Source organism: Manacus candei, unplaced genomic scaffold, assembly GCF_025592945.1.
Source record: "Manacus candei isolate 608988 ecotype Guabito, Panama unplaced genomic scaffold, ASM2559294v1 h1tg000019l, whole genome shotgun sequence".
Lineage (NCBI taxonomy): Eukaryota > Metazoa > Chordata > Aves > Passeriformes > Pipridae > Manacus > Manacus candei.
Genome location: NW_026138067.1, coordinates 4,341,682 through 4,358,696, shown reverse-complemented (window position 1 = coordinate 4,358,696; position 17,015 = coordinate 4,341,682). Strand labels below are relative to the sequence as shown.

The window sequence follows — 17,015 nt, the reverse complement described above, 5'->3', positions numbered from 1 at the left end:
TGAAAACACTGCTGAGGCAGGGAATAGAACTTTTTCTCTTATCTAATTGAAATCATAGTTTTTCCTTGTGTATCCTATAGGTTTCTGGTTTCTGGAGTTTACCCTGACCTACACAAATCTTTAAATTTCCAGTCTACTGTTAGTTCATGTAGGTTTAAACTACACTTAAAACTATTATAAATTCCCCAGGCCACCAAAGGTATCAAGACTACTGATTCTGCAGTCCCTGTACAGGTAGGTGGCAGTTCAAGGCATGTTCCCTTGACTTTCCTCTTTCTCTTCTGTTTATTTACCTTCAAATGCTTCGGTAGTGCAGTGTATATTTTTTGCTACCTTATTCCCTCTCCTGCTATCTCTCTGCAGTGAACTGCAAATGTTTCAGTTTAATTTCTGTTCTTTCTGAACAGTTACAGCTCATCAGCTTATCAGAGCTCCCTGAATGAAACATTGCATACAGTGATAAACTCTATTTGAGCAGAAAACAATAAACATGATTACAGTGCTAAATGCCTTAATGAAAAAAAATCTACTAAATTTCACTACATCATTTCCAGTTCCCACCGAGTTCACATTTCTGTGGTGTTAAGCTGACCAGGAAGGCAATTCTGTCAGGGTCCCACATTCAGAGGAATTAACCTTGTCTAAAACACTTAACTTCTCAATGATGAAAATGCATTCTTTCACAATTAACATCAAGAAATCATTTCCAACCTGATACTATTAATGGAAACCAGATGTTAAATTTTCTTCATTAATTTTGTAAGCCATGTTCTTAATCCCTGATTTCTCTGAATTCTGTAGCTTCGTACAACACATGTGGATGCTACATACTCATTCAAGCATGTGTTCATACACAAGCAGCAAGAATCAGCAAATACCAATAATCCAACAGAGTAATTTTGGCTTTTCTGCTCTAAATATAGAATATTAAGAAGGTCTTTCAAAGCAATTCCACTTCTATTTCTGGACAGAATTTGTACTCATTTTTTCTTACTCTACATATTAACCAAAAGTGGAATGAATGCAAATAGAATGAATATCTGTCAGTGCACACTGATTCCAGCTGTAAACACAATGTAAAATGAATCTCCAGTGTTTGAAAACACTGATTAATTTTTTTTTATTGTTAGCATAGTAAGTAAACTGTGTGAATAATAATAATGTAATGCTCTTGAAACACTACAGTTTTATTCAATATAATTAAAATAGACATTTGGATTATTTTAGTCATCGACTTGCACTGAGGAGAGAATAAGGCGATGTATGAGCATTGCATGGAAGAAGAATGTTTACTACTACATTATAGAACGGATTGTGCCTCAGCCTTCTTTTGGTAATTAGCTAATTTTACTGCCTTGTGCAGTTAAGAGGTTTCAGGATATGACCTGTTCGTCTCCACTTTTCAGCAATCCTTGTATTCAGAAAATGGATGGTTATGATGACGCCAGGCTGCCTATGAACCTAAAGAAAGCTCTTTTTTGTGAACACTCCATGCCCTTGTGTGAAGGTGAACGACAGTCTGAAGCTCATGTACGATGAACTACCCTTATCACATATGAAAGCAGTATCTTATTTCCTAAAGTCTCTTGAAAGGGATCTCTTAGGAGGGTAGCATTAGATGCCTCTTTTTCCCTCCTCCTTTAAAATTACCTTTGGTCATCGGCCACATTCTGGTTGTTATTCAGGACAATCCTCCAAAGGTCGGAGGCAATGAGCTCTTTCTGATCGTTCACAAGGTTGATACTGGGCAGCTGCAGTTCACAGACTTTGCTTTCTGATAGACTGAATTCCCGGAATGCAACAAATGATTTCTGAAGCTCATCCCAGTACTCCAAACTGCAAGGAATCTGTGATAAAAGAGAGAAGGTATAATTAATTTATACTCAGGGGCAAATATAATAGTTTTCCTGTAAACACTAAAAGAGTAAAACTAACTAAACTAAATAAAAGTAAATTGCCATATCAGAACTGTAACCATTACTGAGATCCTGTGATGTCTGGACTTGAATTAAAATGCTTTTAGAACATCATTGGAGACTAACTTTTCTAATTAATTTCCAACTAATCCCAACTTCCTCTGTACAAAAATAGCTACTTGTTCCACAGTACCCATGAATAACAAAGACAATTCAACTAATTATTATTTGTATTATGCAGCCAAAAAAATCCATCAGATGTCTTCACATCATGGTATCAAAGACATTCAAGTCATCATTAATTTTTTCTGGAACTTGTTGTTTTAGTTTTATTATATAACAAAACATAAATTTATTAAAATAATCAATGACGTAGAGAAAAAAATGTGAGAGACAACACAATACCCTGTTGTGGGTCAACACATTACTGAAAATCTTGGGTGAAATAATGAAGTACTTGTAATCAGATGATCTTTTTTTTCAAGGAATATTGGTTATTTAGACTAACAAATGCAAATCAAACCCAGTAAATACATAGTGACTTCTGTTTAGTCACATTCCTAATTTTAAGTCTGTAAATAATCTACTTGGATTATTTCTGGATGCACCAATGAACTGGAGAGAATGTTATTAGAGAGATTTTTAAAGACAAAAGAAAACCAGCTTTAATAAAAGTATAGGCTTTAAAGGGTTGTGTCCTAGTCCTCTTTTTTTTTTTTTTTCGGTAATAGCATAAAAATGAATGAGACTATGAATTTAAAACAAATTCAAACTCAGTCAGCTATGAAGATTTTTGAATTAAGATACTGAAATCCACAGTTATGACAGTTGTACAGACTCAAGAATTACTAAAAGTCAAGCTGACATAAAACAATCAGTAAGAAAAAATTTACACATATGTACTATTACCTTTTTCATCCCTGCGTGTCTGTGCATACATAAATAACCAGGAAAAAAAGTAAGAATGTGGTAGAGATGCAAGCAAATCTAGAAAAATCTCTGTAAGTAATCTTCCTTGTTTTTCATTAAAGATTATAATGCATATGGAGGTGACAGCAGGCTGATTAATTAACAGGAATGAAGGTTAAGAAGAAAAATTCAGGGAGCTCAATGGTTCAAGCTGGGGAGGGCAAAGGAACATAAATAATCACCAAAGAATTCTGGAGGAATTAACATGTGGAACCACAGAGCCTGAAAGGTGGATTTTTACTATATCTGTCAAGTCACAATGATTGAAAAAATCCACCACAGTCACTAAAATTTGTTTTAGGGAAAAGGTAGGGAAAAAAAATTATCTAATAACTGCCAGCAAAACTCTGACACCAGTAATGTATATATCACAGAGCACCAGAGCAATATCAATCAGGAGAGCTGCTTTAATTTTAAAGACTAAAGTCTGAGAGAAAGGGATTGATTTAACATCAAAACCCACGTCATATGCATAAAGAAAACGTATTTGTTTATAAGCTGCATATTGAATTGGAAATGGTGAAGATACGTAAATGTCAGCCAGAAAATTATGAGGCGGTATGAAGATGCTTGGAAAAAGCAAATGCCATCCTGAGAGACACCAGGTGAGATATTTCCAAAAGCAAAGGACAATTATTAATTGACTTGTATAATACACCAGTGGGGACTCATCTGGAATATGGCATACATTTACATTTTTTCACCTTTGAACTGTATTAATTCCTACTGTGGAGAGTTGATGACTAAATGAAATAAAACAATAGGAGCATAATTGCTCCACCCATACACCTCACAAGAGAAACAGTTAATAGAGGAAAGATCTTTAGAAACTATGGGTCAAAACTGAGGTTGCTCTATGAATAAAATGTAAGGCTAGAAACCACACAGAAAAAGATAGGAAGGTTCAAGGACAGACTTGGTGCTCATGACAGTTGCTTTTAAAAGCTTGGTTTGTTAATAAGATGGAGAAATAACAAGCATTGCCCAATGGGAGAACACTGGGCTTGATCTTTGCTGCTTCTGTGTTGCTAACCGCACAACAGTGCTGTGCACGACAGCAGCAATAAGAAACATCACATTATTGCATTTGTGGTCATATTTCAAAGTCACACTAAATTGATTCTTTTTGCTCTCAGTGTCACTACAGAATTTTAGATATTTTCAGAACCTTCCAATGTTGAATTATTTGAAAGTTTAATGGATGTGGACAAACACTCAAGATTGTTACACTACTACATCCATGGTCCTACCCTTCAATTATGGATACCTCCAAGAAACTCCCCTACGTTAATGATGAACACATAAAGAGCAACTTCCGTCATCTGCTATCTTTTGTACAACATTGTGGAGCCATTCACAATCCCATATTTCTTTTTTTAAACCTCTGCAGTCTCTACTGGCAATAAAAAATTTGATTTTTTAAAAAACATTACAATACTTGGCATATTTTCTATATCATAAAGTCTTGGAATGATATAACTACAAAAGGATCTGTATATTTTCTGACAAAAGGCTGTGGTCTTTCATGGTTGCATAAATAATTCTACATACTGCAGCATTTATTTCTGCATACTTTTAAATCTTAGTCCTTAAAATACTTTGAGATTCTTTCAGGAACCTGATTCAATCTTTTCAATCTTTTTTTATCTTTTCTTTCCATGTTGTTGAGTGTGCAACAAAAGTCTCACAAAGCTATCATGTTATTTGGGATATTTATTTCTCTAACATTACCTCTCAAACTAAAACTCTCTTTGAATATGCAAGTCTCCCTTATGAAAATCTCACAAAATTGGATTAGAATGGCAAGTAATGGGTATTTTAAGAGAGGCTAAGCAAGATGATGAATTCTATTCCCACTAAGATTAATGTGCTGGAAGAACAAGTTAAAGAGCACAGTAATGGAATTTCTTAAGTGGCACTACAATACGAAAGCCATAAAACTACCAGTAAGGCAAGAGGAAAGTAATATAGAGAGATTGAAAATAAAGATTTAAAAAAAGGCAGAGTAAAACTTGAAAAAATCCAAACCCGATTTCAAATACACTGTTAAAAAAGAAAGTAAAAGTAGGTACGTCAATATTTCCACCCACTCAGTAGGTGGTGAATATACTGAAATTTATTGTGAGGAAAAGATTGCAAAGTAAAATGATCAAAGCAATTATTATGCCATAAAAAAGTAATAACTCTTCTTCAGGCTCTGGTATAAACTTAATGCAGTGGAAATTCCATCTGAACATGAGGAAGAACTTTACTGTGCAGGTGATGGTGCACTGGAAAGGTTGCCCAGAGAGGTTGTGGAGTCTCCCTCATCGGAGATATTCAAGAACCATCTGGATGCGATCCTGTGCAATGTGCTCTAGGATGGCCCTGCTTGAGCAGGGAGGTTGGACCAGATGATCCACTGTGGTCCCTTCCAGCGTGACACATTCTGTATGCTACATGCCAAACACTTTAAAGTGAATTATGAAAAATTTGGAAAGGCAAAGGAATGATTGCTGAACTCAGCAGTATGAGAAGCCAAAACGAGAAAAAATTGCCTAACGATTAAAGCAGACTGTTAAGCAAGTTGAAAAGATTATTCCTCTTTATTTTTGTTTACAAATTTTTTCTAAATACCTTGTAATATGTCAAGAAAGCACAAGAGACAGTATGCTTCAAAGTGTCATCTGCATATTAGAAGTAAAAGGTCAATGACACACTTTATGTGACTGCCTGTATAAAATACAGCTCAAGCTTTGGGACTACACAAACTGTAAGCTTTCTAGTTGAAGCTTGCAAAAGACTTAGTTGACTTAGAATCTTTGATTCCTACATATCTAGCTTTATTTGTTCTAGGGGATTTATTACTAATGCCTGATCTGAATAAGTTTAAGGAAAGATGGTAGCTCTGGGCAATATTAGCTGCCAAAAATAATAGTTGTGAAACTCTGGAAATGAGCTATAATGCCAGAACTGAGTCATAAGCAGTGGGAATAAGTGAATTAGCTGCAACAAAAAATCCCCCACATGTTGAATTAAATACAGTACTTTTACCTTAAAATATTTGAATAAAACCTAAGCTATAATTGTTACCTCTTAGAAAATGTGACCGCTAAGGCTGCCTCTGTAAAAACAAATGCTAACAAAGCATATTTAAATTTTTTGCTAAACAACAAACATGCATCTCCAACAGACACTTCCCTGCAACTTTTTTCTTCTTCTCGAGCTCTCAAAGATAGTTTTAAATGCAATATTTTATTCACCTGTCACTTATGTGTGCATAAAATTATTATTTAATTTTAAACTCAGATTGAACCAGAAATCTCCAAGCTCTGTTTTGCAAGAAAACCACATACTATGGTGCAAACACTTATTTAGAAGGATGATTATAGCAATAGAGAGCAAAACGGCTGTCAAATACTTTTTTTTCAGTAGCATTAACAACAGAGATTAGAAGCAGAAATGAAAAGCTGCATGAAAACAGCCTAAACTCTAAGTAGAGAAATTAAAGGCTCATTCTTTTTCTTTTTACTGCTGTGGACTATAGACATTTAGGGTCTGAAAATAGCATGGCACTGTTTGGAAGAAGAAGGAAAATGGTGTATTGGCAAATTCTGACTGGAATAAAATCAGCTGTCTCCAAGTGACAATTCCAGTCCTGCTCCCTGCAATTACAGGACACAAACAACTAATGAAAATAGGTGCCTTGGAGCAGAAATCTTCGGAGTGGATTCCTGTTTTCTCTGAATCTCTCGTTTCACTCTATATTACACTAGCACATACAAGAAACACATACAAGCTAAAACCTCCATCACACACACTTCACAAACATCCCTCTGAAAAAACAAGAAACTTGAAAACCCTCTTAAAAACCTGCATCCCTCAAGTCACTTCCTTCACATTTGTTAACCTATCAGCAAGACAGTATAAATGTTAGTAACCAACATGAAGTACTCCCACAAAGGCACTACAATGTGACAGCTTGCGGTTTTCGTTATTCATCATATCTGTGTCACACATTATCTGTATTAGAATAATTTAATTCCTATTTGGAAACCAGGGGCTAAGAAATGCTACAGAATCTGTTCATGCTATGTTACATATTAATATTTTCATCCCTGTGTTGAAGAGATGGATACTTATTCCCACTTGCAGTTATGTCTAATAAGACACAATAGGAGAGAAATGACTGTTGACCTGTACATGCTTTTTAAAGGATTTCATGACTACAACATGCTTCTAGATTTTCCTGTGAGCTGATGTTAATCTCCCAGCTTCAGGCTACTTGGTTAATTTGGACTTGAAAAGCTCTGAATGCACACCACTTTATCTGTGTACAGGTATGTTTCTCTAGCTGAGCAGAGAAACAACATGAGTGCACTTCCACAACCTGTCATGTTACCATAAATGATCATACCTATGTTGTCAGAATGCTAACAGGTCTCAGACACAGACATGATTTCCAAGTAGGACAGAAGTGATTGAAGTATCTCCATTTCTTAGCTAATCCCATCTTTTTCAGACATCTTTTTTGTCTCTAGGAAAAAGCTACAGTCACCAGTCTACTTTTTTGAGGTTGTTGAATGAAGGCTGTATAGAAGTATTATTGCTTTACTGCTTAAACAATAAAAAATGGACTTTTAATTGTACACATGCAGATTTCTTAGGCTTCAAAATATATATTGTCCAGCTGAGAAAGAAAGATGATATCAGCTGGGTTACAGGATGTAGCTAATGTTGCTTTCTGTGATGCTTCCTTTTGATCCATGTATTTTCTAGAAAAAAAGCTTTTACAGAAGAAATATTCATTTCTTGAATCTCAGTCCCTCAGATCGTGGGCGCTTCCTCTTGGAAAGTAATCTATTCTTGTTCCAGAAACAGCTAAGAAACAACAAGAAAATGCACACAGAAGACAGGAAGCGTGTGTGTGTTTCATCTTCTCCAAGGAAGGCCACCTCAGTGAATGAGGCAGAATACAACATAAACTAGCACTTTGACTCAGACACCAACCCATGCTGAGATTTTAACTTCAGCTTCCTGAGTATGAATAAACTGATTGCTATTCTCTTATTAGGATATTTTACTGTTTTAGGGCCAATTGCCTTAAAAACACAATTCTCTCATTAAGTGAACAGAAGTTGCAGTAGCAGGAAATAAAAAGCTTTATCCAGATTTTTACTAGGGAAAAATTCTTGGCAATAACTACCAGCAACATTAGTACTAAATTTGATTTTGAAGTATTATTTACAGCAAAAGAACCCTGTATAAAAATACACTATGTAGAAAATGTGCTCAAAAGAAAAATAATACTAAACAGAACAAAACCTTTGTAATATGCCTATTCACATGACATACACAAGTCAATCTGACTGTTGGAACACCATTTTGGACAACTGTAAGATACTTCATCATCTACATTCCTGTTTATCTTGTGTGATTGATTTTGCTACAAACCACTGGATAACATTTTTTAACCTTCCTTAGGGCTAAGATGGTATCATATCAGTGTGGAAAACACTCACTAGGCACAGCTACAGAGCACCAATTTTCCCATTTTGCGGAGGAAAAAAACCCCACAAACCCCCAAACAAATAAAAAAAAGTGGTGGTTTACAGTGAGGCAAAAGTATAGCCTAGTATTAGTAGTGTTAGGATTAGCAGTACTACTAGGATTAAAAACATTCTAGTTGTACAAAGTATTTTCTGTCCCCCCCAGCTCAACCTCCCTTGTATATTCACTATGGTTTTCTGTATTTGGATGCCAGTTGAAATGTTACATACTTGCATATTTCAGGAAGTAAAAGTTATTTCACTATGGTGCACTCTCAATTTTCAAGGCTCAGGAATAATCAGAAACCCCAACTGGAGATGTTTTCCAAAATTATGCCATATAATTTCTTCAAAGAATTGCTTTGCTTCTCTTTGAATTTGGTTTAACAAATTTGGTCCTAAAGCTAGGACGTTTAAATTACAACTACTCACTTTAAAATTGAATATGTAATATCTGCTTAATTTAATTTTTTCCCCTATCTACACTGAGGTCTTTGGCTGAATAGCAAAAATAACTACTATTTTGGTTTCTGAGTAATAATATATACTTCAGCTCTTTCGACTCCATTTCACATATATATTTATGGTCCTATTAGCATATTTATTTAATTTGATTTAATTTTACATCTGTCCCGCAGTTTCTAAAATAAGTATCAAACAGAGTTATAATAAAGAGGTAGAACAAAACTCTTGTCTTCTGAGATAAATTGTTCTTTAAAAATACATAACTGCCTTTTAGCTGACTTTGGAAAAAAGCTTCTATACATCTTCAACTAATAGAAGCTATAAAAAACCTTTTGTAATATTGGAACCAGTTGAGAAACCACAAGTATTCAAATGCAGGAAATCATGATTTTATAACATTTTAATGTGATCTACTCTTGGGAAACAAAGTTAACCAAGCCCTATTTCTGTACAGGAAATATTCCACTGTACAGTTGTAATACATTGTGGTGAGGGGTACAGCTGCAATTTTTTCACCTGTAATGCCCCACTGGTATTGTGGCTTACTGAATTGCATCAAGATTGCCTTCCTGTCCGGAAAGCCCTCTAAGTACAAACAAGACTCTAAGCCCAGGTTTTATTTTCCCTTGGTATCAGAATATGGTAATTTAAGAGCCCTGAGAAATGCTTTTTAACCTTTTAGAAGAAATATGTAGCATTCTTTTATTAGGAACTATGTTCTTTGCCTTTTTAAAACAACATGTGACTAACTTATCGATTTATCAGGCTAGCAGGTTCAGAGCAAATGCAGGTGTGTGGAGTAAAGTAATCTGTCACAGATACTGGCTTTCTTCATCATGGAAAAATTACTCTAAAGACACTAATGGCTTTTGTTAAAGCACAGAATAGTGCTATGCTATAACTGAGATTTCTGCAGGACTCTAAACAGGAAAATTATGTACTGCTAAGTTCAAACTTTTCTAATAACTGTCATTTATCTTGAGACTGAATTTATGTGATGATCACTTGCTTTTTGAATAGCAAACCCAACAATTTACTTAATTTACTTAAATTAATTAGGTCTTAATTTATTGTTGTGAGCATTAAGAAACAAAAGTATACAGATAGGAGATCGTACATTAGGGACTTACCTACTTCTTGCAAAACCCATTATTCTCTCTTTCTGATACAGGAACTATCTTGTGCATTTAATTTAAGGTTTTTAATTTTCTAGGCTTTAGTATTTATTAATAATATAAACATTATGCCGTTGAAATGTAGTCCCCTCTGGGATTGAGAGTAGCAGCCTATTAATACATTAAGTAGTTTGTAATTTTCAGTATATGGGCTATTTTGACCACATATTCTCACCACAGTAAAGCCTGACTCCTACAAGAAGTACAAGATCAGCGTTCAGCCGGAAGGACTTGGGTTTGCAAAATTTCATAAATCAGTTACAAAATCTGAAAAGTACAGAACACGAGGAGAGTGTAAATCTGTCATTAAGATAATCTGATGGTTTCGTCAGTCCTCTGGCACCCGGTAGAATTTTCACTGGCTCAGTAACCCCAAAGGGTAAATTTCAGTGTGATGCACAGGCAAATTACACACAACTTCCATTAACATTCCCAACAAGTTACGCTTAACTCCCTGCAGACTGCACAGAAACTCTAGGCCAAACGATACAGTCTCATCTCAATGCAGTGAACACTAAGATCACACGGCAAAATAATTAAGATTATACACACACAAAACAGTAACAAAATAGTAAAGTCTGACATAATCCTACTCTCAGGCAAGGAAATTCACAAATAATGTTTAAAGTTGGAATTCCTAGAGAGAATGGGCTCTGTTTCAACATCTGCTTAAGACTCACAGTGTAACTCTCCAACTTCTTTAGCTCCTACTTCCTTCCTTGCAAGAAAATGAAGATGATACTTACAATTAACAGTCAGAGTCTTAACTTTGGAAAACATGTGCAAAACTCTTCCCAGTATCAGAAAACTTGCTTGCACCTGGATCATCTGAAGTGTAAGTGGCTCAACCAAACCTACAGCCCTCTCACACAGACCAGCTGTTTATGTGATGAACTGCATTCATTTTTGTCCTCATGCATGAATGGAAACACTGCTTCTACTGCTGGGAAAGCAGTTTCCTACATTAGAATAAATGGCAGTTTTTTACAGTTATAGTTTATGATCAGATATGCTTAATAATTGGACTCTATTGTTTCATTTCAAGCTTGTTGCCACTCTTCACACAGTAGAGAGATCATAAAAACACTGTACAGAGTCTGTGTATAGTAGTAGTATGACTATTACAGTCATACTGAATAACATCAAAAGGTAGAATTAACAAGAAATGTAAGTTTTTTTAAGAAGTAGAATCCCAGACAAAGCACCAAATTTGCATTCTGCGCAATTCACAACAGCTAGACAAATTATTCCCCAACCATCTAAAAAGTCTCATTATTTGAAGACAGTACTGAAGTGTGTGGCAGAAGATTCAATAATTTGCAAACCGACAGGTTTATCAAGAAGCATGGTTGAACTTTACAGTTTATTATCCAGTAACACCATGACCTTAAATCACTAATCTGTCACACACAAATCATCTGGATTTCCAAAATAGTTGTTGCTTTGGGAATATAAGAAATAAATCAAGCATGGATAGAAGTTGTGGTTTCCCAAAAAGCACTTTTCCCAGACTCTTAAATGCCCAGCTGAACACTGTAGTCCCAACAGGGAGTGAAAAGTAAAAAGGAAGCAGAGTCAGCCAAAAATGAGGTATTCTCCATTAAAAGGAAAAATGAATGTCTTTGACATTGATCATAATTCTTTTCCTGTTGACTGTCATGTCAAATCCTTCCTGGAATAATGACTTACAGTAGGTCTAATGTCAGTCACTCTTAAGCTCATGCTTCCTTAAGCCACTGTTTAAACACCCACAAGGTGTTAGAAAATGACTGTTTATTGGCTGACAGCGTTGAAAGAATCAGATTCCAGACTACAGTTTGAAAATGCTTTATTTAAACAGAATAAGCATGTAAAGCAACGCAACAGACAATTTTTTGAAACCCTGTCTTTTGAAAATGGAAATATTTTATGTTCTTCTAAAAGAGATTTCACCACCTTAGGAAATGCTGTGTAAATTTTACCACAGTAGTTTTATTTACCTAGCCTTTCCTTACTAAATCCCAGTTAAGCCCTTGCAACCTTGGAACTATACTTTCTGCCCTAAAATTTCTCCAGTAGACCTTGATATTTGGTTAATTTAATCACCACTTTTCTAAACCGTGCTCTGTTTCTTAGGACACTACATAAAGAAGAAAGGCCAAAAAAGGAGGTCTTAGCACACATTCATCTTTTCATCAGCTGTTATAATGCTGACTACACTTGCATGCCATAGGAATCCTGTCAGGTACACAAGGGAAACATCCTCAAATACAAAAACCTGTCAGAGTTACAGTTCAGCAGATATTTTAACTTCATATGGAGAAACAAGCAAATGCCATAGATTATCTTCCTTTTGTTTTGTAAGCTTTAACAGCTTGCATTTCTCACTGGATGACAATCCAGGAGAAAGAATTTTAAGTCTGTGTTGGCGATGCAGCTTAAATAAATCAGAGAACTCAGATTTTGGAGCATTATACATCATATGATTACTTTGATTAGACAAATCTGTTTTTCTCCTGCATTTAAATCCATGGCCACTTATGTAAATGGTCTTGTGACAATGCACAGTTTTTTGTTTGAGATAGGGGGCAATGCCAGCAATATCCCTTATTGGAAAGATAACTCTACAATGCAACAGTAAACACTGAGAATCTCTGTAAAAAGTTCACTAGTTAAAATAGACCTCCAGCTGTACAGGAAATCATTTGCATATTCTGTTCACCTGCTTGCACAGAAAAGCAGAATATTTCCTTGATGGCACATGCACTGTTTTCCTATCTTGGTGAGCCCCTCCTAATTTTTGTTCTCTCCCTTGCCAACCCAAACCTGTCAACCTTGTTCTTGGTAAAGATAAATGATATAAAAATATGACCCAGATTAAATCAAAAAAGTAAAACAAAAACAGACTAATCACAGGCAAAGATAAATACATATCTGAGATTCTCAAGATTGTAAGAAGACATAGGAAGACTTTGGGAAACTAGATGCATAGTGCAAGTACAGTTCTAAGTGCCACAACACTTTCTTTGAGGTTAGATATCTAAATGTAGCTAACTCCGTATTGTATCTGCACAATGTGAAAGTCTGAATCACTAACTGAATTTTTTCCCCTGCAACTCCCTCCTTTGAATTTTAAAAATATCGCAGTAATGAGGAACACTTGTCCTTTCTCAAATGCTGAACCTGACAGATCCAAGGAACTGTACAAGCACGGTTGAATTTATCATCACGTGACAGCTCTGAAATACCATCCTTTGTTATGATGTGGAATATATTCTTCTTCAATTATTTTTATGTTCTGGGACAGTGGCATTATCTGCATAATCATAAACTATTGTCTAGAATTCAAAACTGCTCCTACTCCTTTCTTCCTAATGCCATATTTCCAAGGCAACCAGAACAATCAGGATGGAGGAAATTGCTACAAACTCTCTTTCAGCTGTCCTAGTAGCCAGTTCAAGCTAATGTCCAATTTGGGAGATGAAGAGAGAGACTATGAAACCCTTACTCTGCAGTTTAGACTGCCTAGCACATTCTTGTTCCTGAGATGCTCATGTATCTCCTACAGCTCTGACATCTTTGCAAGAGACATTTCTATATACATTAAAAACTCAATTCTGCTTGAAGGCTATCACCGTGCTTCCACATCTCCGTAGAAGACATTTTATGGTCAGATTTCATAAGAACGAGAATGATCACTGCCCCCCAACTCCAACTTTAACTGCTACATACCAAGACCATCATAGAGCAAATAGAAGACCTGTTGCCCTGTAATGATGAAATGGTTGCCTTTTAGCATACAGTTTACTGTTAAACTGGGAAACTGAGGCATGACTTAAGTCTTTGCAATGAATACTTGCTGAGACAATTTTTATTATAGAAATTATCTACACAAGAGAGTGTCCTAAATGTAGCATTAACTAAACTTTGGGAGCAAAAACAGTAGGCTTTGTCTCTCTGGTTTTCTGGACATATTTTCTTTAAGTACTTAATAACATAAGCTTTCGAAGTTGCTCATCCATATACCTTTAACCACAACACTTTCTCTTACCAGCAATCTACATGAAGGATTTAAGTTTCATTCGTTATAACAACGAACATCTCAGAGAGCATCCCTTTTTGATTTATGAATCTTCAGTATTTTTAAAGTAAAGGCATTGCTACCTCATCTTGCTTTTTAGCTTTTGAATTAATTTTGTGAAATTCTTCCAAATTTGGACTTTCCTCTGCTCCTCAGGTGGCAATGTAATTCTAATGTCAACACCATTCTACTCTTTGCCCTTGCTGCTTTGGGCAGTAATAGACTATCCTGATTTACATGACATTGGATGGACTCGGCGCTGGAATTAACTTCACTCTTATGAAATATGGGCTATGTTAAGTGAAGTTATCAGTGGAATATGCTTTTTCTTCTCCAAATATTTTAAAAATAATCTTAGCAACATTCAAGATTAAAATGGTATGCCTCTACCAACATTTGAGTAGCTGCCTGAAGGTCTTTTCTGTAGATCTCCTTCATACAAGGGGTACATTAGTGGTGGCCCAAAGCAGTATTTATCACATTACTTGGATAAGAAACAGCCTATTTACTTTTTCTTCTTACAAGAACGTGAAACTATGCTCTTGTGTGTATATTCCTTCACCCCACATTGACCTTTACTGAGATATTTTGGTTAGACCTTTCTAAACATCAATCAAAAACTTTTCACAGCTTGAAAAACAGGCAACCATCACTGGCAATGACGCAGAAGCTGACAGAGCAGTCAAGAGAACAGTTTTGATCAAGGAATTAGAAAGATTTTCAGCGTAAAAGACTCAGGAATACTCTACATCCACAACATATTTCCTTCTTGACACAGAACCCAGTATTAACTCTTTTTTCCAGTTAGGTTTCACCCAAACCACTTGTAAGCACATTCATAAATTGGTTTTTGCTTCACTTAATTGATCTTGCGTTTCAAAAATAAAACCTATGTTCTCGCTTCATTAGTAAGAGATTGCAAGTACTACCACAGAAACTTTGAAACAATCTTGAGAAGTTATATTCAGAAAAGGTCTTGGCAGTGATGTAGACATAAGAGGATCAAAATAAGAAAAGGTCTCCAGATAAAAAAGGGCCAGAAAAAGATGTCAGAGAGTGGCTTTAGTACCTGAGGATAAGAAACACCTTATGTCACTGAACGGGAACTCCTTAAAAGTTAAGAAGAGATACCAGAGAAGTCTAAAGGTGTTTCACCAAATACTAGTTATCTGAAAGAATGGTAAATCACAGAGCCAAGAACATTTGTAGCATGTGAATATGGGACAATGGGAGATTAAAAATTAAAAAAGAAGTGTTTGCAATGTCTGTTAGACAGGAAGAACAAGTTCAAATACTCTCAACCTTCCCCAAAAAATACAATTCTGATGCAATTTCTTGCAAGCGCATCTAGGATTCTCACTTCCTTCAAACAATTAGATCAAACTTCTATTTAACATTGCTGAAGAAAATGCAACATGCTATGCCATGGCAGAAACATCAGTTCTTCCTGTTCCCTCCACAAATAAAACAACGTTTGGACCGTAAAAAGCAAAGTATTAGAAACTTGACCAGCAAAACTTCTTAGCTTTGCAAAAAAACAAGTAAAAGCATAAGAAAATAAGCTTTTGGGACAATCTAGAAACAACAGCAAGGTAAGGTTTTACAGAAAAAAACATAGTTCATTTCAACTCTTACAATCTGAAGCTGTTCTCTATCTTTTGGCCATAGCAGATGACACGCACCTTCAATATTTAGAAAAATTCTCTTTATGGTGAAGCTTTTCCAAGTTCCAGGAATTTGAAGAATAGCTATAAAACCAGAGACTTCTAAAACCTACCCATGATTAAAACGATATGCTAGAAGTTTAACAAAGATAGAAAGCTAGAAGAAATGTCACAACAACTTAGAAAGAAAGAAAGAACATGCAACTGGCAGACTTTAAAATCATGACAAACTACAGAAGTGCACCTTTGACCGGATTCATGTGAAGCAGAGGTTTAAGGGAGACTGGTAACACAGTGGGTGACATTATGGGTCCTCCTTGCATTTGAACATATACACAATCCTGGGAAAGTTTTTAAAATGTATTTTAATATATTTTTATCATTATTATCTTCAAATTCAGATCCTTTGATAAAGTCTTTGGCTTGCAGATGTTTCTCTAATGTTTCATTTCAAGAATTGAAGACAATAAATGTTGTTTTGTCTTTTTTATCTTTATATTTAAAGAATTTTCCATATCCACTAAATACACAGTATGTTAATAAACAAACATATATCTATATAGGAGAAAAAGTGGAGCTGATGAAAGGCCTCATGACTGATTTAAATTAGAACCTGAAGTTTAGAATAAGTATTTGGCAAATGCAGTTTACCTAAAAAAAACTGAAAATCATCTCTGTATGACTTATTCCACCCACATATCTGTTAGATTAATGAAAATATGCACACTGTCCATGTTCATAATGGCTGTTTATCCACACTGTGCAGAGCTGCTCTGTGTAGGGATATGGTCATTTCTGGAAAATATGAAAAATCACCACCTCAACCCAGGCAACAGTTACTGCCATAAATAATGACCCACAACCAAAATGTGGATCCTCTTGGTATTTCTGCACTCTATGTGCCCAAGATCAAAGATTTGAATACGTGTCCTCTAACTTGGCTGACAGCTTTCATCTCTTCCCTTGTAGTAGAAATCTGAAGAATTACAGTAACACCAGTGGAAGCTGACAGAACCTGACTGCTGGGGGCTGACTGCTTCCTGGTTTCTGTCTTACTCTCTGAGGCAATCGCAGCGGACAGGAAAAAGGATTGCAACTTCCTTTCTTTCTCTAGACCACAGTATGGAAGCACAAAGCAGCAGAACGTGTGTGCTACTAGCAGTCCAGCTCTGTATGCCCACTTGAAGAAGAACTGCTATTCCCCCTGGACAGGGTCACATTATTACACAAGCACATAC

General features: G+C 35.6%; 1 protein-coding gene across 3 annotated transcripts in view; it reads right to left on the bottom strand.

Moving 5' to 3' along the window:
* Positions 1-17,015, bottom strand: part of VPS13B (vacuolar protein sorting 13 homolog B) — a 428,152-nt gene that overhangs the window by 61,184 nt on the left and 349,953 nt on the right. For all 3 annotated transcript variants that reach the window (XM_051785196.1, XM_051785198.1, XM_051785197.1), the window contains exon 40: positions 1,651-1,847. In XM_051785196.1, coding sequence (XP_051641156.1) covers positions 1,651-1,847 — 197 coding nt within the window. The remainder of the gene's footprint in view (positions 1-1,650; positions 1,848-17,015) is intronic.